General features: G+C 34.4%; 1 protein-coding gene across 2 annotated transcripts in view; it reads left to right on the top strand.

Annotated features, from left to right (window-relative positions):
- The first annotated feature begins 313 nt into the window (after positions 1 to 313).
- Positions 314 to 26,547, top strand: part of LOC149786804 (CTP synthase 1-like) — a 45,156-nt gene continuing 18,922 nt past the window's right edge. Inside the window, exons 1-9 of one of the 2 annotated variants that reach the window (XM_089977305.1) lie at positions 314 to 459; positions 6,999 to 7,199; positions 7,787 to 7,957; positions 8,848 to 8,948; positions 13,279 to 13,395; positions 19,834 to 19,917; positions 21,507 to 21,587; positions 22,708 to 22,862; positions 24,992 to 25,124. In XM_089977305.1, coding sequence (XP_089833431.1) covers positions 408 to 459; positions 6,999 to 7,199; positions 7,787 to 7,957; positions 8,848 to 8,948; positions 13,279 to 13,395; positions 19,834 to 19,917; positions 21,507 to 21,587; positions 22,708 to 22,862; positions 24,992 to 25,124 — 1,095 coding nt within the window. In that variant the 5' untranslated portion in view covers positions 314 to 407. The other variant, XM_089977306.1, reaches the window with a different exon arrangement.

The raw sequence follows: 26,547 nt of genomic DNA, 5'->3' as shown, positions 1-26,547 counted from the left end.
TTACTTTCACAATTTTCATGAATTATTGAAGTCAATCTATGTATCTCTGGCAAGTAATTTTAAACAAAGTACAATTCTTTAAAAGAAACTGTGCAAAGATGTGTTTTTGCAAAGCCTGAAATTGTCGATGTTTATTGGTGTACTTCTGCTGTCAAATCTTCATTTTCGGAGGTACGTAGTTTTGCACGTTGTCAGCCTCTTTATTTTTGGAGGTAAGTAAATCTTGCATGTAGTTCGCAATCCCATAATGCATAAATAGCAGCGATCGGTTTTTAATAAATACCGGAACTTGTGAAGTTTGCAAAACACTAAATCGATATGTATTCCTACAACCAATTCCGATGTTATTTCTAGGCTAACGGAAATGGCCGAGCCATGTTTAACTCGAGATATCATCAGTGAATCACATGTTGGAAGCCAGGGCCTACCGCATGTTCATTGTTGTGATTGACTTTTCAGGTAAAGACTGTTCTTCTCTTTATAAAAACAAGGTTTTAAATGTTTTAGAATTTGACTCGAATACATTTAGATTTGAATTGTAGGTGCTTGGAAACTACAGGTATGAAATACATAAGTAATTTCTCTTTTTTGTTAGTTTTTAAACCATACTGAGTAACTGGAGAGGAAATTGTGTAACGTTGCTTTGTATTTTAAATATCCAGTCAACACTGGTCAATGGACCATGCGGAAGGACGTTTTGAATCCGTTTTCCATCAAAGCTAATTATTCAAGCACAGATCATTCAATCAGCTATTTTTTATCACCATATATTTTAATGCGAAAAATATGAATTGAAAAATATTTTTGTCGTTATTACTTAACCCTACAATTTCGAAGATACACATGGTATAACGGTAATTAACTGATGGTTGTACCTTTATTACGTTAATTATAATTGCGAATAGCTAAACATATTGAATAAGCTGTCACTATAACAAACAATATATAATGTTTTCCTCACTGTCTATAATTTCACCAGAGTACAAGGCTTTCCAATGCGTGTTTGAATTGATCCCATAAGGTGTAGTTGTAAAGTTGAGGTTACCGAGTACTATGTTCTAAATACATGGCCACTCTGGTGTGAATATATTTCTCCATGTGCTCACTTGTACTTTTAATTTTTTTAAAAAATTAAATTAAAAAATGCTGTGGACTTTATCACTGTTTGGTGATGCTTTTAAAGATATAAATTTGTCATAGTGGCAATTATTCAATATTTTCAGGTATTGGCAGTTTTCATAATGTAATCTAAGTACTGTTAGTAATTTGAATTCATTGTAGTGTATACCGGTACTTTCTGATGTACTTGCTTGAAGTCATATGGACAAAGTATGTGGTATAATGTATCATTGTTATAATAAACGGTAATAACTGTAGTAACTGTCGGTCTTTGTAGCTGTATTTGTTATCATTTATAGTAATGCACACCATGAATCGCCTGGTCCAATGAGTAGCAAGTAGTGTCATGTTTCAGGTAAAAAATTAGTACACAGTTATTTTGATAAGATAGGCTTGTGTTTAACATGATCAGCATGATTTTGCTATTTCATGTTCATTAATTTTTGTATGCATTGTCACTGATGCATGTGTAATCATTATAACAGTTATTAGGTCACTGTGGCCTACTTTGTTATTTTGAATGAGTTTGGGTTTTGTTAGTATATGTTGAACATTGACCCCCATTAGTTATGTCATTATGCTCAACTTTTACACATGGCAGACTTTTTTTTATATAAAAGCTATTTTATTTTTTAAAAATACAAATCATGCCTTTATAGTAATTGAACCTTATATTTCAAGCATCTTACCCCATGTAAGTCATCATGACTTTTTTTTTATCTATTGGAATGATGTTAGTAATAAGAAATGTTATTCTAATATTATTTCTCATGTTATCAGCTTTTGGTGTTTATCATGTGTTTAAAAAAAACAATACACTACTATTTATGGCATAAAAAGAAGAAAAAAAATCATGAAGTTAAAGATCCATGTTTGTATTGACCTTTAGTAGGCAGTGAAATTGGTGTATGCAGAAACCTTGCCAAAGACATAGGAGGACAATTCTTCAGCCATAAATATGTATCATGAAAAAGGGCAAATGTGTTGCTAAAAGTTATAGAAAAGAAAAAAAAAAAGGTAATAATCCTTAAAATACAAAATCAGAATTTAAACAGCCCTAATTTAAAAACTTCAAGACTGAGTCGGATTACACTTGTAAGATGCATAATACAGCGATATGTCTTGGGTTTGGTGTCAGCAGCTCATCTTTTGATATATATGGCATGACATGTGTGACTTCACATAGATATATATTGATGATAAATATTTAATGCTTTTTTACCCATAGATTGTTGTTTGTTGAACTTGCATCATATTAAACTGAAACGTTTCAGTTACCAGGAATATGGAAACATGCCAGCTGTACTATTGGCTATATATATTTAAAAATTAGATGTGTAACTTCACATAGTTAACTTTGGTTACTTCCTGCATTTTGTGAGATAGTGTTTCATATAAAACATTTCAGTATTATTGATTTATTCTGTTTTTTATTATGAGGTTAGTGTTAGGACTGGTCAGCCTGGTATCAGGATAATGTGACTGGGTGGGACATCATCGTGTGTCTGCAGCATGATGTCCTACTGCTAAACATCACTATACATTGCCACACTACAGACATTATAGTAATATGACAAAAATTTTTAACGCTAAATTTAAAATCCAAAACACACACGCACACATTCATTTTTTCAAAACATATATTTTGATAAGTCATGTGTTTGCCAGATTTTTAAATTTATCTTTGAACAGTAATAATGATTATTGGTCATGATACTGGTGTGTAATATCTACCTATACAGTTTATGGATATTTATTTCCAGTCCTACCTCTTATGGCATGCAGAAGGACACATTGAGCCTACAGTGTATATAGACATTGACAGAAATTTAATTTATTAATATTATATAAATGTAACAAGTGTCATATAAATCTTGTGTGATTCTTTAGGAAAAATAGTACACATGGCATGTAACACAATATTAAATATTTTTTAATATATTCATAAATATAAATAGATCCAACAATTAAGAATGAACATGTAAAAAGAGATCACATGCATAAAAACATTCAAGCTGAAAAGAATGTTCATTTCCGAAACACATTATGCAATCACTAGACTTTTTGTTAGCTTAAACATATTTTTTGTGTTAATAATCATGCATTTGAGGTTGGGCAACAGATCTTCCCCTACATTATGGCAGTGCAGGTTATAAATGTGAGTCCTACCAGGCCAACTTAAGTATGGCCAATTTTATTTGAAAATGTGTTTGAAATAGAAAAACATTTTTAAACTCAAGCATGTTAAAATTTTAAATACAAGTGCAAATTTATAATTTAATTTTTTTTACCTTATATGATAGCGTCATACAACTATAAAGCATGAAATTCACAAATTTTAGACACTAAAGTTGACCATTGAGTGATATTTAAAATGAATGGTAGCTTTGGTGTATGAAATATATAAATATTTTATCAACTAATAGTGAAGCACATTGGCCCACATATTTTTTAGACAACTTGCAACATGCCTATTCAGTTATATACACTAAACAAACAATGACAATGGCTGTGTTCCAGATTTATTTTGTTAAGTGTTAGGTCAATTTTTGGTACATGCATAGATAATAGCACCTTACATTTCCCATAGTGATTTGATCAGTACCAGGTTTTATAGCAAAAGTGTAAAGGATTTTAATGTCAGTAACCATGACAGGTGACTCTGTACATCTAATAGGGAAATACAGCTCCTGGGAGAAAGTACCTCACCAAATAATAGTGTTCATCTCTTATGAAGACCTAAGCCAGGGGTTAGTAGCCTACAGCACATGTCAAGAGATTTTGTGTCACACAAATGGCAGCCAAAACTCACGATTTTAAGTGTTGCTCCCTTATACTGGTGGCACACGTTCATTCATTTTGTAATTAATCCAGAAAAAGTGGCATGCTATGTAAAATAGGTCGCCGACCACTGACCTAAGCCGTGTCTTTGAGGTTGTATATACCAGTGTTGTAGTTTGAACTAATCCTGGTGACTTCTGCTGGGTGCATTGGACATGTCTAAATGAGGACATTGTATCAACAACTAAAAGCAACAGAGCATCCAAGTTAATCCATCTCCTCTGCCTTGTTCCAGATGCCAGACTGGACCTGAAAAGAGCTAAAATGCTTTCCTGATTTCTAAGATCAGAAAGATGTCAGTAAATGAAAAGGTGCTAGATAGGTATACTTCAGAATGATGTCCGTACTTGAAAAAAACATCCAACCTCTCACACTTATACTTAGAAATGTGAAGCAATTAACATGTATGAAACGGTCATACCATGCCAACCAACCAGAGGTCCCTGAGTGACCATCTCTGATTTTCATGATATTTGTTCCAGGTGTGTACATCTATGTAAGTGATGGCTGCATTCAAAATTTTATTAAAATGTTATAGTTATTTATGAAGCTAGGATCAGTTGAAGTGGGAAGGGGTAACATAATTTTATCTTTTTACTTGCAAATTCATTGGCCTAACTGCAGGGTTTTCTTTTAGACTTTTGAAAAGTTTCAGATGCATGTAGCTTTTCTATTATATAGATATCGGGCTGAAATTTACTTTCCTACATATTTCTGAATTGTGGAATCTGAATCTCAGATATTTGTGTAGATATACACCCCTAAAGTTGCCTATTTGTTAATCATGGAGTTTTTCATCAGATTTTCAGGTAGCACTTCTACGTTTTCATCAGTCACAAAGACCAAATATGATTTTATTTGAAAACTCTACCTACATGGGATTCTACCAAATTAATCTTATCTGAATCAATTGTTTAGCTTACTTGGGCTTTGAGACAAATAACAATGTAAAAATTATGCCCTCATAACAGGAGTGGTTTGATCATGTGGGCAATTACCTTGTGTCTTAGTTCTTTCACCCTTAAATCATTTTGTGTTTGCATTCCCTATTTTTAGCATGTTGCCACATTAAAAGATTAATAATAGATACCAAACTATAGCAAATTTATTTTTATATTTGAAAGTTACAAGCAGAACTAAAAACATAACTACCTACATTTTCATATTAACTACAAAAAAATGCTGGCACTGTCTCTTTAATCATTGCCTCGTCCTGTGTGCAGTGTTAGTATGACCAGGCTTTTTTATAGTCTACAAAATCAGGCAGTGCTCTGGTAATAAAGTGACCCTGGTAAAATCACAGTCAGCAGAGGTACTTTTCATATTCAATTCCACTTCAGATACTGGAATAAAGCAATGATGAGAACAGATGGTTGTAAGTCTTTAATTTAGCAAAGTGTTCAGGCAACAGAAACTTCGCTGCGATGCTTGTAACATCATCTACAGATACATAATAAAATTTCACTGTGTGAACGTTTATTTTTGCTACCCATTTGAATGTTTTGAGTCAGTGTCAAAATGTGATCTACTGTTGATTGGAAGGTGGCTCAAGCAACTAGTCACTTCACTGGAACAAGGCTTGAGAGTTGTCCCAGAAACAGCCTTCCACAACATTTTGGACGATGAAGCTAATTTTCCCAGTAAGATAACGGCTTCATCCTGAGGAAGATCTTCCTTCATTTTGTTGATGTAGCTGGACTGAGCTTAGGCGGTAAAATAGTTCCGACAGAGCATCTATATGAACTCCAGGACAGAAACTGTTAGACATGCAAGTCTGGTCATGTCAGTGTGAACCTGATGGCCATAAAAAAATCAAGTACTGACCAGTTTTTAGTGATTCTTATTAAACATGATTTGAAATGTAATCTTCTAAGTGAATGAATTTTACCCAAGTTTGAAATGTAAAGATCTAAGTGAATGAATCTTGCTGCAGTTTGATAGGTGGTGATGTTAATGAATGAATATTATTAACGGTTATGTACTGGTATAGCAAAATTCATAATTATTGATTTTGTTTTTAGAGACCAAGAAGAAAAACAAGAACTAAAGGTCTATCTCAGTGCAAGTCACCATGAAAGTGAAAATGTTGGTACTAGCGATTAAGTAATTCCAGTCCAACAGTATCACACATTTTTTAATTCCGTCTATAGTACAAGTCACACTGGTCATGTATGCATATTTACTCATTTTAAATTTAATGTAATTTGTTCTTTTAAATTTTAACACTAATTTTATTTAACCGAAGTGTATTCAGTCCTGATTATTAAATACTCTGCACCTTAACTGTCACAAGAAACTTCCAGACAAAAATTATCAATCTCTATGGTCTTTCAGAGTGGTGGCCATGTGCTGAACATCGTTTAGGAAAAGGGTACTTTGAGTGGAATCATCAAAATATAGGGTAGTACGAATTTATTTATCATTGTGCGTAGCTTTGATTGTGTGACATCACAGTGTGACATTCAATTCAGATTGTACTGGATCACACCTTTAGGTTCATTTCATCCAAAAACGTCTATGTAATTTATCATTGATTTTTGCTGTATCATTGGGACTTGTAAATAATGACCTTCCAAAAGAATGTGGATGTATAAGAATCCAAATAAAGTGAATACCTGTCACTTAAAGTTATGTAGAATCAAATTCTAAAAAATGACACCCGTTACTGAAATAGTTGGTGTTGAATGCCTACATGGCCTGTATGACTTCTACTGTAACAGCTTAGTGGCAGAGAGCATTCCATGGTGCATACAAATCACTGTGTGGGTGAGTGATCTAATCGTTATCAAGTACTGTCATTTCAGATATGAACATAACATCAGGAATGCTGGCATTGTCTATATTGATTGAATGTGCCACCATACAGCATGGAATGTGCTTATGGCAACTTTGGATTAAATGCTTAAAATTAAATTGTTTTGTGTAATTTGAATGCATTAAAAGATAGATGTAGTTTTATGGTAATTGTGTGTACTATGAGCAGATATGCTGCTTATCTAATGCTCTTATCAATTAACAATATGTCTCTTTCATTTCAGCTGTCATCCTGGCATCACTGTTGAGAAACCTAGCCATGAAGTACATTCTTGTTACAGGTGGTGTGATCAGTGGTATTGGAAAGGGTGTTATTGCCAGTAGTCTGGGAACAATCCTTAAGTCATATGGGATACGGGTAACATCTATTAAAATTGACCCATACATCAATATTGATGCTGGAACCTTCTCTCCATATGAGCATGGTAAATACTACATATGTAACAACAACAACTGATATTAAAATGTCTCTAATTTGAATTAAGAAAAGTTTTTAGAAAATATTAAGAATGTTCTATCTTGAATTTGACAAAGCTGTGTCATATTGTGTAGTAAATAGAAAAATAGATGACAAGTTAGATAATGGGTAACTGTTCCCATAAATAAGTGACTAGTACTTGCTAAAGGCAAGTCATTGAATCATATTGTATTTTCAGGTGATACTTTCTGTATTCAAATGTACACATCTCATCACATCAGCCCTTTCACAGTAACATGTTGTCTTTCATACTCTCCTTATATTTACTTAGGTAATTTTAGGCTTTTGTAGTATATGATATCATTACCTAAATTATATTTGTATAAGTCATTATACATACAGTTACTCCAAATGTGGCTTAACATATATACTTTTAGTAATTAGTACTTACTCTAATAATGTTTAACAAACGATATTATATTTCCTTCTGATTGGTCAAACAACTTCCTGCTGACTGTAGTTACTGTAATTTCCATGGTCTCATTTTTAATTTGGCCTAATTTGAAAATGCTAAAAATCATCTATTGTTTTTAGGGGAAGTATTTGTCCTTGATGATGGAGGTGAGGTAGACCTTGACCTTGGCAACTATGAGCGTTTTCTTGACATCACTTTGCACGGAGATAACAACATAACTACTGGGAAGATATACCAGCATGTCATTAGCAAGGAGAGGCGGGGAGATTACCTTGGCAAAACAGTGCAGGGTTTGTATCTTGCACAACTGTAATTATCATCCCTGCTGGAATGATGTGTTTTTGTCCCATTTTCAAATGGCATAGTCATTATTTTCAATGATGTTTAAGTTTTATATGAAAGTATATTAAATGTGATAATGTGCTAGTATACAGGTGCAGGTGAGTCTACTGCTTCGGTGGCTTACGCAGATAGAAAATCCATCTCAGATTCGTGAGGTTGTGGGTTAAACCCTGACTGACTCATACCAAAGACTTATAATGTGACAGGATGGAATATGATGCGGCATGATGCCCCAGTGCTAGACATCACTATAAACTGCCACACCAGACATTGCAGTGATATGACTGAAAAATTGTTAAAGCTATGTTAAAAGTCCAAATCGCACACATACAGGTGAGTCACTCGGTTTTGGACTACTCAGATGGTCTAATTGGTTAGAGCATCCACCTCTGATGTGGGAGAACATGGGTTCGAACCCAGGCCAGAGTCATACCAAAGATTTATAAAAGTACTAGCAGCTGCCATGCTTGGCACTCAGCATTAAGAGGTTAGCGTGAGGATTGTTCAGCATGATATCAGGATAATGTGAATGGGTGGGACATTGTGCTACATGATGCCTCAGTGCTAGACATCATTTTAAAATGTGTAATTCTGTCCTTTAAAGATTATATAGTTTGTACCTTTTTTATCTGCCTTCTACATAATTTTAACATTTTGATCTATTTTCTGAAAGGAGTATCTGTTGGAAGAGTTTGAAATTTGTACCTTTTCATCTTCGGGCTTAACTTTCAATCATTGCTATATGGCCAGGATTGTTCTAACATGCACTAATTCACACATACACAATTCTTAGTTGTGTCCTTTTAGGTCATTTCTTTTTGTTTTTTGATCATTTTAGTCGTGCCTCACATTACCAATGCCATACAGGAGTGGGTGGAAAGAGTGGCCAAAATACCAGTTGATGGGGACAATGCAATACCAGATGTCTGTATCTTAGAGGTAATTATCTTATTTTTCAAATCTTTTTCAAATCTTTTTCCAGTTAGTGAAATATTTGAGAACTTCATCTTGACTCCTGACATCACTTTTACAGTTATATTGCTAGCACATCTGGTCAAATTCCAGAAAGAGTAGCTTTCCAGATGGCCTGTTTGCTCGTCTGTTAGTACAGATTTGTTGACACTGCTCCTTGTAAACTATTTGGAATGTTGCCATTAAACTTTTCACACACTAAATGAAAATGTTGCTGCTCAGAAATCTAGCAATAATGCAACAGCAGCCATCTGGAAATTCTTGTTAATACTACTACTCCAGAATTGATGGTCCCAAATGATAATTGTACCAATCTGATTTCCAATAAACCACCATGGCAGCCATCAACAAAATTGTTATAGTTAGTATGGTTGAATGGAAAGACGTATGAACATGAGGTTTTTGCCAGAAGACTTTTTGTGTCTGTTTGAACCTTAGTGAAAATGGAGCCACTTGGAGATCAAATATTGTCAGTGGCCAGCTTGAATTTGTTTTTATTGCTATGCCTCTTGAATAGATGGTCATATTGACATTGGGACTTTCTATGCCTCTTGAATGGTCATATTGACATTGGGACTTTCACCAAATGACTATTTATGATGTCTAGTTAATCCTAAATGGAAATGGTGCCACTTGGACATCCAGTTTGGCTGTCATTGTAGCCATCTTGAAAATCTTGTTATTGGTCCTCTATATGAATGACTGGTAATATCAGCATGGAATTTTCACTTATATTAAAAAAAAACTTCTTAGGATGTCTATTTAGTCCTAGATAAAAATGATCTTTAAAATCTTGTTTTCTGAGTACTGTTCCTAAACACAAAGTCATGTTGACATGGTTTTCAGTTATGTCTCTTAGGTCTAAACTACGGGGGGGGTGGGGGCATTCAGTTTGACTGCCCCAATCTGACAACCAATATGTGTAGCATGTACTTTTTCTGAATTTAAGCATGTATTCCTGTGGGATTTTCACTAGAATACTTCTTATGAAGTCTAATGGGGGGGGGCCGATTGGTCTAAAGTGCTCTCCGTTACAGATCACTGCCATCTCACCTCTGTCTGTGTGGGTTCGAGTCTTGGATTCGGCTAATGTGGTTATGTGAGAAAGCTTGCCAGAAGCTTCTCGTGGATTGGTAGTTCTTTCCTGGGTTTTCCGGGTTCTTCCTCCACCATTAATACTGGCCACCATGTATAGCCTATTGTGTGCTGAAAAATGGCGTTAAACCCTACAACAACAATAACAAAAATGAAGTCTAATTGGTCCCTAATAAAAAAGGGTGCTGAACGGACCTTCAGTAGGGTTGCCACAGTGGCCATCTTAAAAATGTTGTTGCTGCTACTTCTAGATGGATATTCATATTGACGTTGAATTTTCACCAAAAGATTTTTTGAATATCCGGTCAGTCTAAAATGAAAATGCTACATGGCTGCTATCATAAAAATCTTATCACTACACCTCATAAATAGAGCCTTATTTCATTATGAGGGTTTCACAAGAAGACTTCTTATGCAATCTAGTTGACTCTAGATGAATATGGTACGAATCTGACATCCAATATGGCCACCTTGGCAGCCATCTTAAAAATATTGTTATTGGTACTCATTCTAAATGGAAAGGCTTATCAACATTGGGTTTTCACTGGAAGACTTATTGGTGTCTAGGAGGGCCTTGATGAAAATTAGTCCAGTCTTCTGACTCCCAGTATGGCCACCATGGTTTCCGTCTTAAAAGTCTTGTTATTGTTACACCACCTAAATGGTCGTATTCACACTGAGTTGCCACCATCTGACTTCTGATTGTGTCTTGGTGGTCCAAAATGAGAATGTTGTCAATCTTGCATCAGGTATGGCCATCGCAGAGGCTAATTTGACAAATTTGTTAATTCAGAAAGATATGAGAGATAGTTTGTGACACTCTGCAATTGAAAAGAAGAAATGGTCTTATCTTGAAGCCCAGCAACTTATATTCTGTTGTAGAGAGTCATGTCTCTTCATGGGACATTTGTTTCTGGTAATAGTGCTTAATTTTAAACTGTTTCTCTAAGGTTTTGATTCTACGGTTATTTGGGGATAACTACACCACAATCCATGATATTTATACTACATAGACTTTGCACTTTCATGTGATGAGACTGGTCAGGTAAGGATTATACCTACAAAACATGTCTAGACTTTAACTTTAGTCTTGCTTCTAGTATTCTGATTGCCTATAACTTAAATGTGACTTTAAACTTGACCAATCATATGTCAAGACTTGACATGAAGTGTTGTGTTGATGAAATTGGTTCCAGATATGATCATCTTGGTAAAGTTCATTTGTTGATAACCATTGCTCCTTTTTTTCAGTTGCACAGATTCCATTTTTACAAACATTGCATATATAGTAAAAGATGTTTCTTTTATGTTTTACTATGGGCATCTTGGCATCACCAAATTAATACAAATATTCATGCTTAGAACTTTATTTTTTTAATGAAGAATAATTTTTCACTACAGTGATGAATATTTTTTGAAAACCATTATATCTGTAGGTAGTTAAACTAGTTGTATAGGGTTCCCTGACCTAATTTGCATTGTGACAAGAGATTTTCACTGACCATGTAAATTCAGGGTATTGTACTTGCAAGATTCAGTGAAAGTCAGAGGAGTTTGTTATTGGCAGTACTTAAAATTGTGTGACCATTTGGCATTAAGCAGCCACCTAAACTTAATTTTTTAATTATATGATTGGATGGATTATATTATATGCCTAGACAGCTTAAAAGCCTTCATTTAACTTGCCAAATTTGGAATAGAAAAAATAGATGGCTTTCTGTGCATCTTCCTTTATGTGTTATTAGGTCAGAATAGAATTTTTCCCCGTAATGGGGCATTGTAATTTTGTTGCCAAAGGAAGATTAATTGCTTATTGTATCAGTGATGGTCCTGGCTTTTAAAAAGCTGTCGCAAAAAAAAATCGCCAACCTCAATATTTTGTCGCCAATTTTCAAAAAGTGTCGCCAAAACAAGTAGTGTACATTTTTCCAAGTGTTAATTTAGTCTATTAATGTAACAGGCAATGAAAATTACAAAAGATGGGTTAGTTAATACTTTAATTACAACAAGCATTAACAAAATGTTACAAAGTGTTACATGAAGATCCGTCGCGATTTTAGGGCTGCCCACTTGTTGAATGCAGTTTCAAAGTCTAATTTTTCACATCTGTACATGCTGATTCTCATTAAATTCTCGAGAGATGAGATGCAGAGCTTATTTCTGATGTCAGTTTTTATGAGGTTCATCATACGGAATCCACGTTCACAGTCTACAGTGCTGACAGGTGACACCAGTAGTCTCTCAGCAGCCCCCCCCCCCGCCCCCCATGGCTAGCTTCACAAAGCGTATAGCGAATTGCTTCCTAACTCCCAAGAATGTACACTGAATGCTGTATAAATTTTCTCGACAAGAAAAATAGGATCTCCATTCCCACGAATGAAACGTACACGAGTCAACACCTGGCAATACTGGACCGTATATATAAGCATAAATTCACACCCAATTTAGGGATTCTTTCACTCCTGTATTTTGAGAAATAAATAATTATTATTAATTATGCAAAACTGGTTTTTTGTTTTTTTTTTTGCTATTTCTTGTTGCGGAGTTTAAGTCTATGCAGCCGTAACACGGGACTGATGGCAAAAGGAAAAGATCAATGAGTAAAATGCTGCACTGGCGACAGATGTAATTGTGATTGAGATTTTTTCCATTTGCTTTGTATTTATACACAGTAGTCGGTACTTCAAAGGTTATCAGTTTTCTATGAAGGTTCAGCAAAACTATTGTATTGGTATATGTATAAAAAAAAACAGAAGGATTAGCCATACAATTAATTGTATCTGTCCTATTCGCGTCTTCAGAAGTCGGTCAGTTGTAGGTATAATGCGGTAGCATGATTGACTGTATCAGCATACAGTCCTCAGCCCAGATGTCAGCATAAGCAGATTATGATGTAACAATGCACTGTAAAGATGGGGTTGTCAATAAGAACAAAGGATCGTTTGCGTAACAGATTGATTCCAATGCATTGCTTAGTCAAGTTTGTGGCTTCCTTTCGTTCTGCCTTTTAATTTATCCAGTCCAAATCCATGATTGTATGTACAAATTAAATAACCAAAAAGTATGTCGCCAAAAAAATCACCAGATGGGATATTTTTGTCGCCAATAAGGAAAAAAAATCGCAATTTGCGACATTGGCGAAGCCCAGGACGATCCCTGTTGTATTTAATATAACATGCAGTTGATGTATGTTTCCTTTCAGTTAGGTGGGACTATAGGCGATATTGAGGGTATGCCCTTTGTGGAAGCATTTAGACAGTTCCAGTTTCGTGTGAAGAGGGAAAATTTCTGCTGTGTACATGTCAGCTTAGTGCCCCAGGTGAGATGAATTTACATTAGTTTGTTTAGTACCCCAGGTGAGATGAATTTACATTAAATTTGTTAAGTACTCCAGGTGAGATGAATTTAAATTAAATTTATTTAGTACCCCATGTGATATGCATTTAAATTAAATATTAAAATTATTTTGTAGCCCAGGTGAGATGAAATTACTTAAATTTGTTCATTGTACCCCAGGTAAGATGAAGTTACCTTAAATTTGTTGCTTTAATTTTTTTGTGAAAATTTTTATTGCTCTTTCATTTTAACCACATGTGCAAAGATGTGAAGACACAGTGATGAGGAATTATAGAGGCAGGGGTAAATAGGAATCCGTCTGTCTGTCGGTCTTGCTATTTTAAGTTTACCTGGTCATAAAGTTGGGTGAGCTTATGGTATGGTACTACATCCATCCTGCATAAAGTCTGACACTAATTGGTATTTGAAACTTATTTATAAATTACACTGTTTTGATTTTGGACAGATTTTGCAACAAATATTTTGACAGGAAGAGCTTTCAAATTTCCACCACTATATACATCCTTCTATTAAATATTGCCATTGTTACTAGAAATAGCATAAACCTTTTAAATGACTTCTCCAAAGCCACTGAACAGAATTTGATCAGATATGACAGAATCTGGCAGACTATTCCAGTTTGTACAGACGATGCCAATATATCTTCAAGAATTGTAATTTTTAATAAAAATGAAACAACTTTTTGTTAATAAAATAGAAAAACCCCTAAAATTACTTCTCCAGTTATGGCCACATGTATTAATATAAGAAGAAATAAGAGACTTTTTTTTCTCCAAAACTGAAGAATAGAATTTGATTGAAGTTGACAAAAACATTCTGGCATGAAAGCTTTTAAATTACCTTTTCTCCAATCAGCTTGATAGAGTTTTACCAAAGTTTACATGAAGCCTTCTGGCATGAAGACCTATATATATATATGATCTGCCATCAAATATGGCCACTGTTACAAAACAATAGAAACTGTAAATAACATCTCAGCAAATGTTGAATAGAAATAGAACAAACTTGAAAGAAAGCAACTTAGATTGGAGGTCCATCAGATTTGTTCCATTTAACATGGTTGTGTGTTATTAGAAACAAAAAAATGTGTAAATGAATTGTTTTTCTTATCCTATGAACAAAATTTGATCATAATTGACAAAATGCATCCTTGCATGAAGCTCTTGGTCGACTGTCAGATATGGCCACTGTTGCTAGAAATATAATAAGCTTTCAACCAACTTTCAGAATAGGACTTGGCCAGAGCTGACATAAAACTCCCTGGTATGAAGAATTTTAAACTTTGTACAGATGATAAAGATCCAACAGCAAATATGGCCACTGTTTCTAAAAAAAATGAAAAACTGTTAAATGAGAATCACAGATCTGGGGTTTTGCAGAGTTCTTATGTAGAAAACAGTTTTAACAGATTTAAATAATCATTTTTAAACACAGGATTATGTAAATTTTAATAAAATAAGTTAGATAAATTATCAAGATAAATACATCTTACGGGTTAAATTGAGTAATCTGTCATTTGAAGGTGTAGAAATGATGTTAACTAGAAATATGACAAGTAAACCTTGTAGTTGAAAAAATAAATTGGGAATAAGATTTAAAAACAGCTGAATGTGTTAAATAGAAATATAGTGACACTCGCAGTAGATTAAATAAATTATGGATAAGATTTGTTTGGAAAATTTGAGTATGAACAATCTTTTGAATTAATTTGCTGTATTGTGTTCTTTGGTAACATGCTTTCTGCAACAAAAACTAACAAAAGCCACTGATTTCCTTAACGTGGCACTGCCATATTAAAATGTTTGAAAAACTTCTGACATATAGATGCATTTTTCTTTATTGATTATTTGAAATTTGTTTTGTTAGCTTTTTGCAAAATGAAAAGTAGCCCAATATGCTTTTCTTTTAAAATACTTCCAGATTTAATTACTGTGATCAAAGAAAGCTGTGAGGTTAACAAAAGTCCTGAGAAATTTTGTGTCTGATCTGATGGTGTTAATCAGACGCATGCTGTTCTTGTCCCAAATGAAATGCCTTAACCAGTGTACCAAAGTGGCTACTATGGGTGGGATTTTATTGGTTCCTATGTAATGACCCTAAGGATGTAAGGACAGACCCACAAATCCATACTAGCAGCATAAATTAACTCAACTTGTAAAACTTTGCACATATTTTGGTTGTCATCGGAAGACATGCATTATGCATGTTGACAAGTCATTGTACACAAACTATTTTCCAACGAGTTATGCCCTATTTTTAACTGTAGCCTGGTCTCCATCATCGGTTAGGGATGAATGTAGGTACATTTACATGAGCAAATTGCTCACCATTGCTTTATTTTTCAAGTCTTCCTCAGAACTACAGATAGAATTCATGTCCTTTAAAAAATTGCATGGAATTCCCCAAGGCGTGGGTACGTGGGAAAGCCTGCCAGTAGCTTCTCATGGGTCTGTGGTTCTTCCCTGGATTTTCCAGGGTACTTCCTCCACCAGTTATACTGGCCGCCACGTATAGCCTATCTTGTGCTAAAAAATGGCATTAAACCCTAGAACAACAGCAATAACAAATTTTATTCAACAGCAAAATAACTTCTTTAAAAAATGTGTACTTCGGTGGTTATTTTTAAAAAAATAGATTTTATTGTCATAAAGATAAATACTACTTACATATATCTTAAACGATTAGACAAGCAAGGGGAAGATAAAAGGAAAGGTTTCTTCCTCTACCATTAATACTGGCTGCCTTGTACAGCCTATCTTGTGAAGATAAAAGGAAAGAAGGTAATAAAGAGGAGAGTAGTGAATAAAAAAAAACATAGCTTGCATTAAAAATTTCAGTATAACATATCAATTTATATGAAAATACTAGTATTGCTACAAAAATAAATGAGTGGCCAAGTGGTCTAAAGCACTCACCATTATGGATCACTGCCATCTCACTTCTGTCTGTGTAGGTTCGCATCTCATGTTTGGGCAATGTGGATATGTGAGAAAGTTTGCCAGTAGCTTCTCGTGGGTTGGTGGTTCTTTCCAGGGTTTTCCTGTTTCTTCCTCCATTAATACTGGCCGCCATTTACAGCCTATCTTGTGCTGAAATATGGCGTTAAACCCAACAACAACAAAAGTAAATGCGAGAGCATGCATGTACAGGCATAATCATTTACAAAAACCATTCATATATGCATACATACACATTTATCTATACACACAAACATATGCATATATGAGCATACATGCCTGCAGACACTAACAAGAATGAGAGTGAAAGAAAAAGTTATTTTCTCAGAGTTAACACTTCATTTAGTGATCACATTATACCACTTTCAAAACCACCATTCTATTTCCATATAAAATTTATTGTCACATGATTTGTGCTTTTTGGATCTCCCAGCTCAGATTTAAATTAAAATGTCAAATCAAATTAGAGCTCTAGCAGGTGTGTTTTTTATTTTTATTTTTATCATTATCATTTAACAAAAGTATAGCCAGTGTGAGAGTTCAGTTGTCATGCTTCTACATGATTTGGCAGAGTTTTTGGTCCATGCTCGTGTTTCCAGCTCACTTACTTTCCACAGAGACCGCTCCAGTGGCCTAGTGGTTAGAGCATCCACCTCATATGTGGGAGGCCATGGGTTCAATCCCCAGCCGAGTCATACCAAAGATTCATAAAAATGGTACTAACAGCTGCCTCGCTTGGTGCTAAGCATTAAGAGGTTAGTGTTAGGACTGGTCAGCCTGGTGTCAGGAAAATGTGACTTGGTGGGACATCGTGCTGCATGATGCCCCAGTGCTAGACATCACTATGAGCTGCCACATTGCAGACATCATAGCGCTTTGACTGAAAAATTGTTAAAGCTACGTTAAAAATCTAAATCACACACACACACACACACTTTCCACTGAATGAATCCAATGATTATCATTAAGTTCAACCATATTTGGCATACTGCTTGATATTGATGAGATCAGTTGTCAGTATTTGGCATCATTGTTCAGTGCCATTATAGCCAGATCATCAGATTGATTCACTTTCTTTTTCGAATGGTAAATGTCTTGATTATTACTTGATTTTAACCAAAGTTGAGGTATATCGCTCTGGTGGCCTAATGGTTAGAGCATCTGCCTCGGATGAGGGAGGTCATGGGTTCGAACCCTGGCACAGAGTGATACAAAAGACATAAAAATGGTACAAGCAGATGCTTCAATTGGCGCTCAGCATTAAGAGGTTAGTGTTAGTACTGGTCGGCCTGGTGTCAGGATAATGTGACTGGGTGGGGCATGATGCTGTGTCTATGGCATGATGCCTCAGTGCTAGATGTCACTATAAACTCTCACACAGCAGACATCGTAGCGATATGACTGAATTTTTTTACAAAGCAGTGTTAAAACGCCAAATCACACATGCACACAAATTTGAGGTTTGCTATGTGATCTTGATCAGATTTTGGTTGGTTTTGATTGTTAGCATCCTGTGTCATTTTTTAATTGTCAGATACACCCACTTTCATTGCTGCACAATTGCTTTATTAATTATTGGAGTTCAACAAAATTGGGTATGTAACTTGTTTTCATGTGATTTTGGCCAAGTTTGTCAGCATTCTCAGGGCTGAGCACATCCCATAGCCCGACGTCCCAGACTAGTCATTTTTGAAGTCGGACAAGTAAAATTTTCCAAGTCGTTAGTCCGGGACAAGTGCTTTTTAAAAAAATCGGGCTAGTCCTTATTTTCGTGCTTTAATCACTATATGTGCCTTTATTTGGCCAATCATGCCCTCTGGGCGTACTGAATACTTGATTCTACCCCTCTTTGTGTATACATTTACATCCTTTCACAGCTTGACTGCATATTGGGCTAAGCGACCAAATTATCAGCAAATCAAAACACGTCAAAGAAAAGAAAGCCAGTATGATCAATTAGCAGTGTTGTAAGCGGTTTTGTTGCAATGAGTTTACTCAATCTAGATCATAACGAGCGGCTCACTGTGATTTTAATTCAGCGAGTCAGTGTAATTAAATTAATGAAAGGTACTTTACCGACATTAGTGTTGGTTTCCATTATGAACTGATTAAATGACAGTAATGATTCTTTAATTTATAATTGATTATACAGATGATTAACTTCCACGTGCGATATTGTGTTTGAAGCAAAACAATTACGCTAATTAATGAGCTGTTTTAGTTCGTATTTAAAAGAGAAAATTGATGTTATGATCACTTTAGAAGTAGTTGTCAAGCAAGCTGATAGTTACTCTGTGGATAAAATGAGTTTTCTAAATTATTTTCGCAATTAAGGTAATAACGGCGATTCGGCGAAGGTAAATTTGTTTGAAAATGGAGGGATAAAACATAAGACTGATACTGAGTGTGCAATAGCTATTTCTGCGTGTGAACGAGGATTTAGTTCAATGAACTTAATCAAGACTTCTTTAAGGAATTCCTTAAACCAAAAGAGTTTACAAATGCTAATGAACATTTCTGCAAATGGACCAGAGTTTGAGGACTTTAACCCAGACACAGCTATCAACTGCTGGCTTAGTGCTGGTGCAGGTGGCAGACATATACATGGACATATTTTCAAATCCATCAGCTAAAACATATACATGAACCTGATAAAGCCAAATGTATAACAACTAGTGTTTTTGAAAAATTAAATTCTTTTAAGAAATAATTATGTTGTATATCGTTTTGTTTGTTTTTTCTATGGATTAAGCACATACGTCTCATCAAATCTCAGCAAGTGATTACCATTTTGGGACCAGTGAAAAATAAGGTGGGACTAGTGACGAGTAAGGTGGACTAGTGAAGAGAAAGGTGGGACTAGTGAATTTTCTGAAACCACTTGTCCTGGACTAGTGGTTAAAAAAAAAAATTTGCTCAGCCCTGATTCTGCTTTGTTAATGGAGTTTACTTTCTTTTTGCACAGTAAGTACTTAAATTGGATTTCAGCCACATTTTATGAGTAGTTGGATAATGTTTGTGCCAACTAAAGTGGCAGAAATCGATTCTTTAAATTTGAAAAAAATTACATTTTTAAGAAGAGAGATGGTTGGAAATATCATAATATAAAGTAGGCCATACCCACATCCAGGTAGATGGCAGAGAGGGGCCAAATACAGCCCATGACTTGGTTTTATTAGTTAATTTACATTATAGATTGTGGCTATAAAAATCACATATGATATCCGGCTCATGTCCTGGATGAAATTGCCCATGCCTAACAGGGGCACAAAACAAGTAGCCCAGACCCATTGCAAGTAGACTGTAGGCTTTGAGCACAAAATAAATAAGATCATTAATGATACAAACAGAAGTATTTTCGAATGCAGTGAAATTAATGTATTTGTGGGTTCTTTCTGTTATTATAGTACTGACTTAATAAACTTTATTGTTGTCTATTTAAGCCAAAATCATTAGGTGAACAGAAAACAAAACCAACACAAGCAAGTGTGCGAGAGCTGAGAGGACTTGGTTTGTCTCCAGACCTGGTAAGAACTTTTGCATACTCTGTATCCATTTAATTGATTTAATACTGTGGACAAGTATTTAATACTTGCCTTCATCTGGACTTTTTCAAGACTGATATGATGACGTCATTAAATACATGGACAGTCGTTAGGTAGTGATGTAATGCAGACCTCCCAACCATTATGATTTTGCTGTAAATCTTATGAAAATTACCCTTAAAATATGGACTTACACGATAAAAGCAAAAACTGCGGAAAAGTGGTTGTTGCCAAAAAAAATTCCAGATAATTGGTTCATCTGTCTTTGATTTGGATCTGGGTTGCATATCAGAATTAGTGGAATCAGTCAGGGAACCATACTAACTTTACAGCAATATCTCAGATGCTTTAAACTGCTCATATTTTTTCATGCAAAGCATCTGCATGGTCAAACTATTTATTATATAATTATAACTAGTGACCAGCAACTGATGCATATTGAAGATGAAAGGGAAAATAAACCTCCTCATAAAAAGTGCTAATAATCAACACAGAAGAATAATTAAAAAACCCAGAATATTCAGGTTTTCGTAAATAAAAGCAGGAAGGGACACAGTTATGTTTATTGGACATCACATGCCAATTTGAATATGTTTCCTGTGAGATATGATTGCCGTCATCATGTGAATAGACAAAATCCAAGAATTACATCAGATTGAGAGATAGCAACAAGCCAATGAGCTGCATTGGTTTGGAACTGCAACTGCACTAGTGGTAAATAAGGTCTACATGTACTTTACAAACTTTTCAGTTGAACATAATGTTTACTGTTGCTGCCTGTTTTGAATCCCAAACTTTTATATATGTTTTCCAGCTTTACAATGGCAGTTTATGATCTTTTGTTTCACTTTACTGAAAACTGGTCAAACTTTACAGGAAAAATTAACTGCCTTACTGAGACGGTCTTGCCAGTGTTGGCAGGTCTGGTAATGTCGTAATTGTATTTGTATAGGATCCTGGTAGTATATCACTACAAAGGCTTAAGAAAACTTTTAAAACAATGAAATGGTTCTGAAGAGGTAATGAAGTACTTTTTCACTGCAACAACAGTGGTAGATAAGGTAGATCAGTGTAATGAACAAATAATTTTGTTGTGTATTTGCCAAGATAGCAAAACTGCCTTGGAAACATTAATCAAAAGAGCATTCAATAGATTGATGATCTAGGCAAGATTTTTTCTCCACAGAAAATCCATGCATCTTAAAGTAACAAGTCTAATAGGATTAACTTGAAGCATTGTTTCCTTGTTTGTATATTTGACATTTTTTCAAATGTCTTGGTCCTTTCTGGTGAACTAAATGCTGGAATATAAAAATAAAAATGAAAGCATATTCATTCATATCCCAAACTTTCATTGAGATCATATGTAACTAATTAGCTCTACATGATTAACAGTTCCTATCCTTTATTTCAAGTTGTTTATGATAGTAACAGTATCTTCTTTAATTACATACAGTGTCACAGTAACACAGTATCTCATTTTATTACAGGTTCTGTGTCAATGTAACATGATATCTCCATTTTATTACAAGTTGTATGTCACAGTAACACGTTATCTCCTTTAATTACAGATTGTGTGTCGCAGCAACACCCCTATTGTTGACTCGGTTAAAGAGAAGGTCTCACTTTTCTGTCATGTGGAGCCAAATCAGGTTAGTTATAGTGTAATTTTTATGCCATTTTTCAATAGGAGTTATTTGAGTTGGTTATTCCATCCATATGCCTATCCATCCCAAGAAGATTGTTAGAAAGATTGCAGAAAACATACGTCATCTAATATATTAACCAAACTCATTAACATCTATGGTTTAGTTTCCTTTTTGTTTTGAGGGAATGCTGTTATATAAAATTCTGATGATATGTTTTCAAGATTTTATGCTTTATGCTTCTCTATTGTATATGCCATTTACAGAATTAAAAAATCTTTTCCATTTTAATTTTGTCTTGAAGTACTTTAAATTAACATTTTATCTGCATAAAGTTTTTTTGTGCAATCTTCAGTTTTACATTTTTCAAACTTTTCTTTTAATTGGCACCATATGGCCATGAATGTGCTGAGGTACTGTTAAATGCATGCACATGCATATATACATACACCCACACACATGCACATACATAGATACACATGATTTACCTCTGTAATAGTCTCAGAGATGTGTTTAAGAAATTCAGCTGATTCTGTTATTCTTTCTTCATTAGATTATTTGGCAACAACTAAACCTTAATAGGCTGTTGAAAATGTGAATACTGCTCGTCTGACAGGAACTTTGCTAGCCTTGGTCTAGTGGACTATTCCTGATTTCATGCCGTAATAAATCTACCTGTGTTTCAGATCTATTTATTGTATGTCGAAGGAGGAAACTCACAGTTAGGCAATGATTAGATCATAAAGTAATCTCCCTTCCATATTATTCCATTGTTGGTGATACGAGAAATCATTTTCAGAAATATTTTATAAAAGAAATGCCCTCAGGAATTCCTCAAATAATGTTTCAAATTGTAATATAAATTCTCTAGTGACCTGAAAAGAAAGCAAACTAAAACAATTTTACAAAAGCAATGTTTTTGTGGACATATAAATAACCATGACTGACAAAAAACTCTGGAATTATGTGCTCTCTTTGAACTTGTGTCAGTTAATATTATTTTTATTCTCCAAACCATCTGTGTTTTCAGTACTTTGATTTCAGTAGGGTTCCTCGTGAGAGGCATTATACATGAAACAATTGAAAGCCAAAAAATATCCAGTGTAAATTTTTATATCCTTTGCAGGTTATCAGTATTCATGACTTGACATCAATCTACAGAGTGCCACTCCTTCTGGATGAACAGGGAGTTACCAGCTATTTGATCCAAAGACTGCAGCTTGAACCCCATATCTCCAAACCTAAAAAATTTATGTCTGGGTGGAGAGAACTTGCTGACCGGTCAGATGCTTTATTTTTGTGTCATACTAACATGAAGTTGATTTTACTACATGCTATATTTAATTCTAATTTAAGCTTCTTCTAGAAATATCACTATTTATCTCCCTTGCTTGCATGAAAATAAATAAATAAAATTGTTTTCTGTCAGGTGGTGGTAGCATTGTTTAAGTGTATTTGTAGTACAATTAACTGTCCAGTCAGAATTCAGTGATCATGTTACCGTCGTTTTGACTTGGAGAAAGCTTACGACACCAGATGGATACACTGTGATTGATCTAGGTCGGACAAGTTACCTACCTAACTTAACATCCAAACGTTTGATACAGATTTCAGAGTTAAGGTACATACTATCTTCTTGAATGCTGTCCTCAGGATATGGGTGTACCTTAAGGCAACATATGGTCAGTTACCCTAATCTTTTTACAGGAGGTGACCCCTTATTAGATGTTGATGACTTTTTTTTAAAACTTTGATTTAACACAACTTGTGTGACACTCAGATTTTTCTGTTTTTGCATGGCTAATATCTCTACATTTAAATAGTATGATTTTACTTTTTGACTTGCTTATTCGACATTTGTTAACTTTCGTTTTCATTTTCTTTTCTTTTTTTGTCATTTAGACATCTAAGCATGAAAGGTGTTTCCTTTATCATTTTCTATTACAAGATGTTTGTCTGTTTTCTATCTGTGACACACATTAAAACATGCACAATATAAATCTCTTCTTTTTTTCCCCTTAAAATTCCAATATTTTTCCTTTTTCTAAAACAAGAAACAAAAACATTTATGCAGTGTTCTTGCTTTTTTTAAGTGTTTCATATCCCTTTTATTTATTTCTTACAGATCTTGATACATTTTGGAAGTAAACAATAAGGTTGTTTATCCAGCATTTGCTTTTATATGATAAACTTATCAGGAGCCGTATTTGTGTCAAATAAGTGAGATGAGACTGTATTTACTTCATTGATATTGGCCCTGCAATCTGTTCTTATTGCCTAGGAGTTGACCCAAGGGGCACATTTTTTTTTTGTGTGGACACAGCAGTGGAGGAAAGGGAAGAATATTTTACTGCATCTTTATGCATAACTGATTGCTAAGAAGATTTAAATAACTTTTTATTGTTAGTGGGATGAAAAGGGTAAATACCAGAAAACTAAATATTTTATAAATATATTGTTGGTTTGCCTAACAAATGGCATCTTGGGAGTTATAATGATCTGACCCTACATGCCAACCATTATGTATTTAGCTTAATAATTAGGCTTTTTATTTAAAAAAATATGTTTTCTGATAAACATATATGGATTACACTTTTCTGCTACATTAAGAACAACAAAAATAAAACAATGCAATTCTTTTTGGTCATTTTTGTTATCAGCTTTTTAATTTCACTCATATAAATTTGAGAATATTCTTTAAAAAGTGACTGCTGCATAAGAATAGCATAAGTTGACTTCTTTATTTGCTATTTATAGCAACTGTATATAATCCCGTTCCAAGAAAACAGATGGGTTTCTTCAACGTGAACTTTGCCAAACAGATTCGTTTTATTACTAGTTAGTTAAAGAACCAGTCAATATTTTTAAAGATAATGGTGCCCGATGTTAAGTAAAACGCTTTACAGTGTGAGTTATGGATCTTATATGATGGAAAATATTGGAGCAGATGGATATTTCAAACTACAAAACATGTCAAATAGGAAAAAGGGACAAATTAGCACCTTTTAAAAAAATGTTAAAAGAAGATATGAGAGTAATGTAAATCAGCACTCAGAGAACCTTGCCATGATCATTGCGGGATTCCAGTTCATGATCATTCAGCAAAAGTTACACATGCAGACTAGTTGAATGAGTGCTGAATATAAATAATTTTTCAGTATATTTTATGTTTGTATTCTGGTTCTAATCCTTATGGATTTTGCCCTTTGTGACAAGAATTTTTACCAGTTGCAGAACCAGGTTTGTAGTAAAAATTATCTTTTTTAAATGTGCTGTAATTCAAGATATATATAGATTACACATTTTATGCCCAAATTACACTTTTTTACCACTTATTATAGCAATAATTACACTTGTACCTCTTGTGGGATTGGCATGTATGTCTAACCATTAATTTTTTTCTTCTTCAGATATGATCGTTTGTTGAGAGAGGTAACCATTGCACTTGTTGGAAAGTATACTAAGCTAGAAGACTCTTACGCCTCAGTGATTAAAGCACTTCAACACTCAGCATTGGCTGTCAGCCACAGGCTTAACCTGAAGGTGGGCTATTCTTTAATTGGCTGAAAGATTATGTTGTAACAAGGGAAAAACTAAGCTTTGGTATAGAGTTGTTCATGGATGTCTAATAATGTTAAGCTGTGCAAATGAAAATGCATTATGCTCAAATCATAACCGAATTTTTACAACTGTAGACATGCAATGGGATTACATCATTGAACATTGATAAATGTTGTGAAGGACAATGGATGTGGTAAGGAACATCTGAAATCAAGTAATTTCAGTGATGGTAATGGCTTTAAAAATGTCCCTAACAAAAAAACACCAACCTCAATATTTTGTTGTCAGTTTTCAAAAGATGTCACCATTTTCATAGTACAATACTCTCTTTTTATCACCACATCCTCGGGACCAAACTAATATTGTAAACTTAAGCGGATGCTGAGATAAGTGAGGTGGGGTTGGGGCAACAACAAAAAATTTTGCACACAAGTGAAGTTTATACGAGGTGACCTGTCATTAGTAGGAATTACACTGAGGGGAAAATAAACATGGAAATTTTGATTAATTGAAGACAGACATAGTCTGAAATACACTGGTATATTGACAACTTATAATTTGCAGTATAATCCATAATGCATTAAATCCTGTACATGTATATAAAAAATTGATGAATTTGGGTATAGATGCGTTAGAAAATTAAAACATCATTCATATCATGGGGTTTATTGCTGTGGGAATGGTGTTCTCTTCCTTATTTGTACTTTCCCTTACATTTTTGTTATGCTCGCCATTGTTTCACCTGCCCACCTCCCTCGCATCTGAGTAGTATGTGTTCCCTCACTTTTTTTTATTGCATTCTCTAACTTCTTTATTTAGCAGTAATCCACTGTTCACATCTAATTTTAAAACATAAATAACATAAAAAAATATGTCATCATTTGATCTATATCCCATTGTCAAAAAAAATGTGTCACTAAACAATTCATTACATTATTCTTTATACCCCATTAAAACGTGACTGAGACATTGTTTACATGCCACATGTAAATGTGCATAAATTGGCCTATATTTTGGTCAGCTGTAGACAATTATCATCTTGCGAAGGCTGCCACAAGTATGCCATAGGGAAATGAAAATGCATGATCAAAAAATTTAGCAAACATTTGCAAGATGTTCCACCTAGAATTAGCCTGACAGCCAGATATCTATTGTTTGAAAAGATTTGAAATTTAATTTTTTTTAAAGCTGACATTGGTAGCAATCGTAAGCATAACTTTTTTCTGGCAAAATGGAAACTTTCATGGCACAATAAATGTATTCCACTCACTTTGGAAAATGCAACAATCAGTCAGATTCTGTTGCTTTTATTTAAGTTTGATGTTTTTTATGTTTTTCTTTATTGAAGGTCATAGTCAACATGCTTTGTTGAAGGGTGCATGTGTTGTTGAAGTCACCGCTAAAG

This window comes from Sinohyriopsis cumingii, chromosome 12 (genome assembly GCF_028554795.1).
Source record: "Sinohyriopsis cumingii isolate HCF-2022 chromosome 12, ASM2855479v2, whole genome shotgun sequence".
In the NCBI taxonomy this organism is placed as follows: Eukaryota; Metazoa; Mollusca; class Bivalvia; order Unionida; family Unionidae; genus Sinohyriopsis; species Sinohyriopsis cumingii.
The sequence above is the reverse complement of the archived record's forward strand: the minus strand, read 5'-3'. Positions and strand labels throughout refer to the sequence as shown.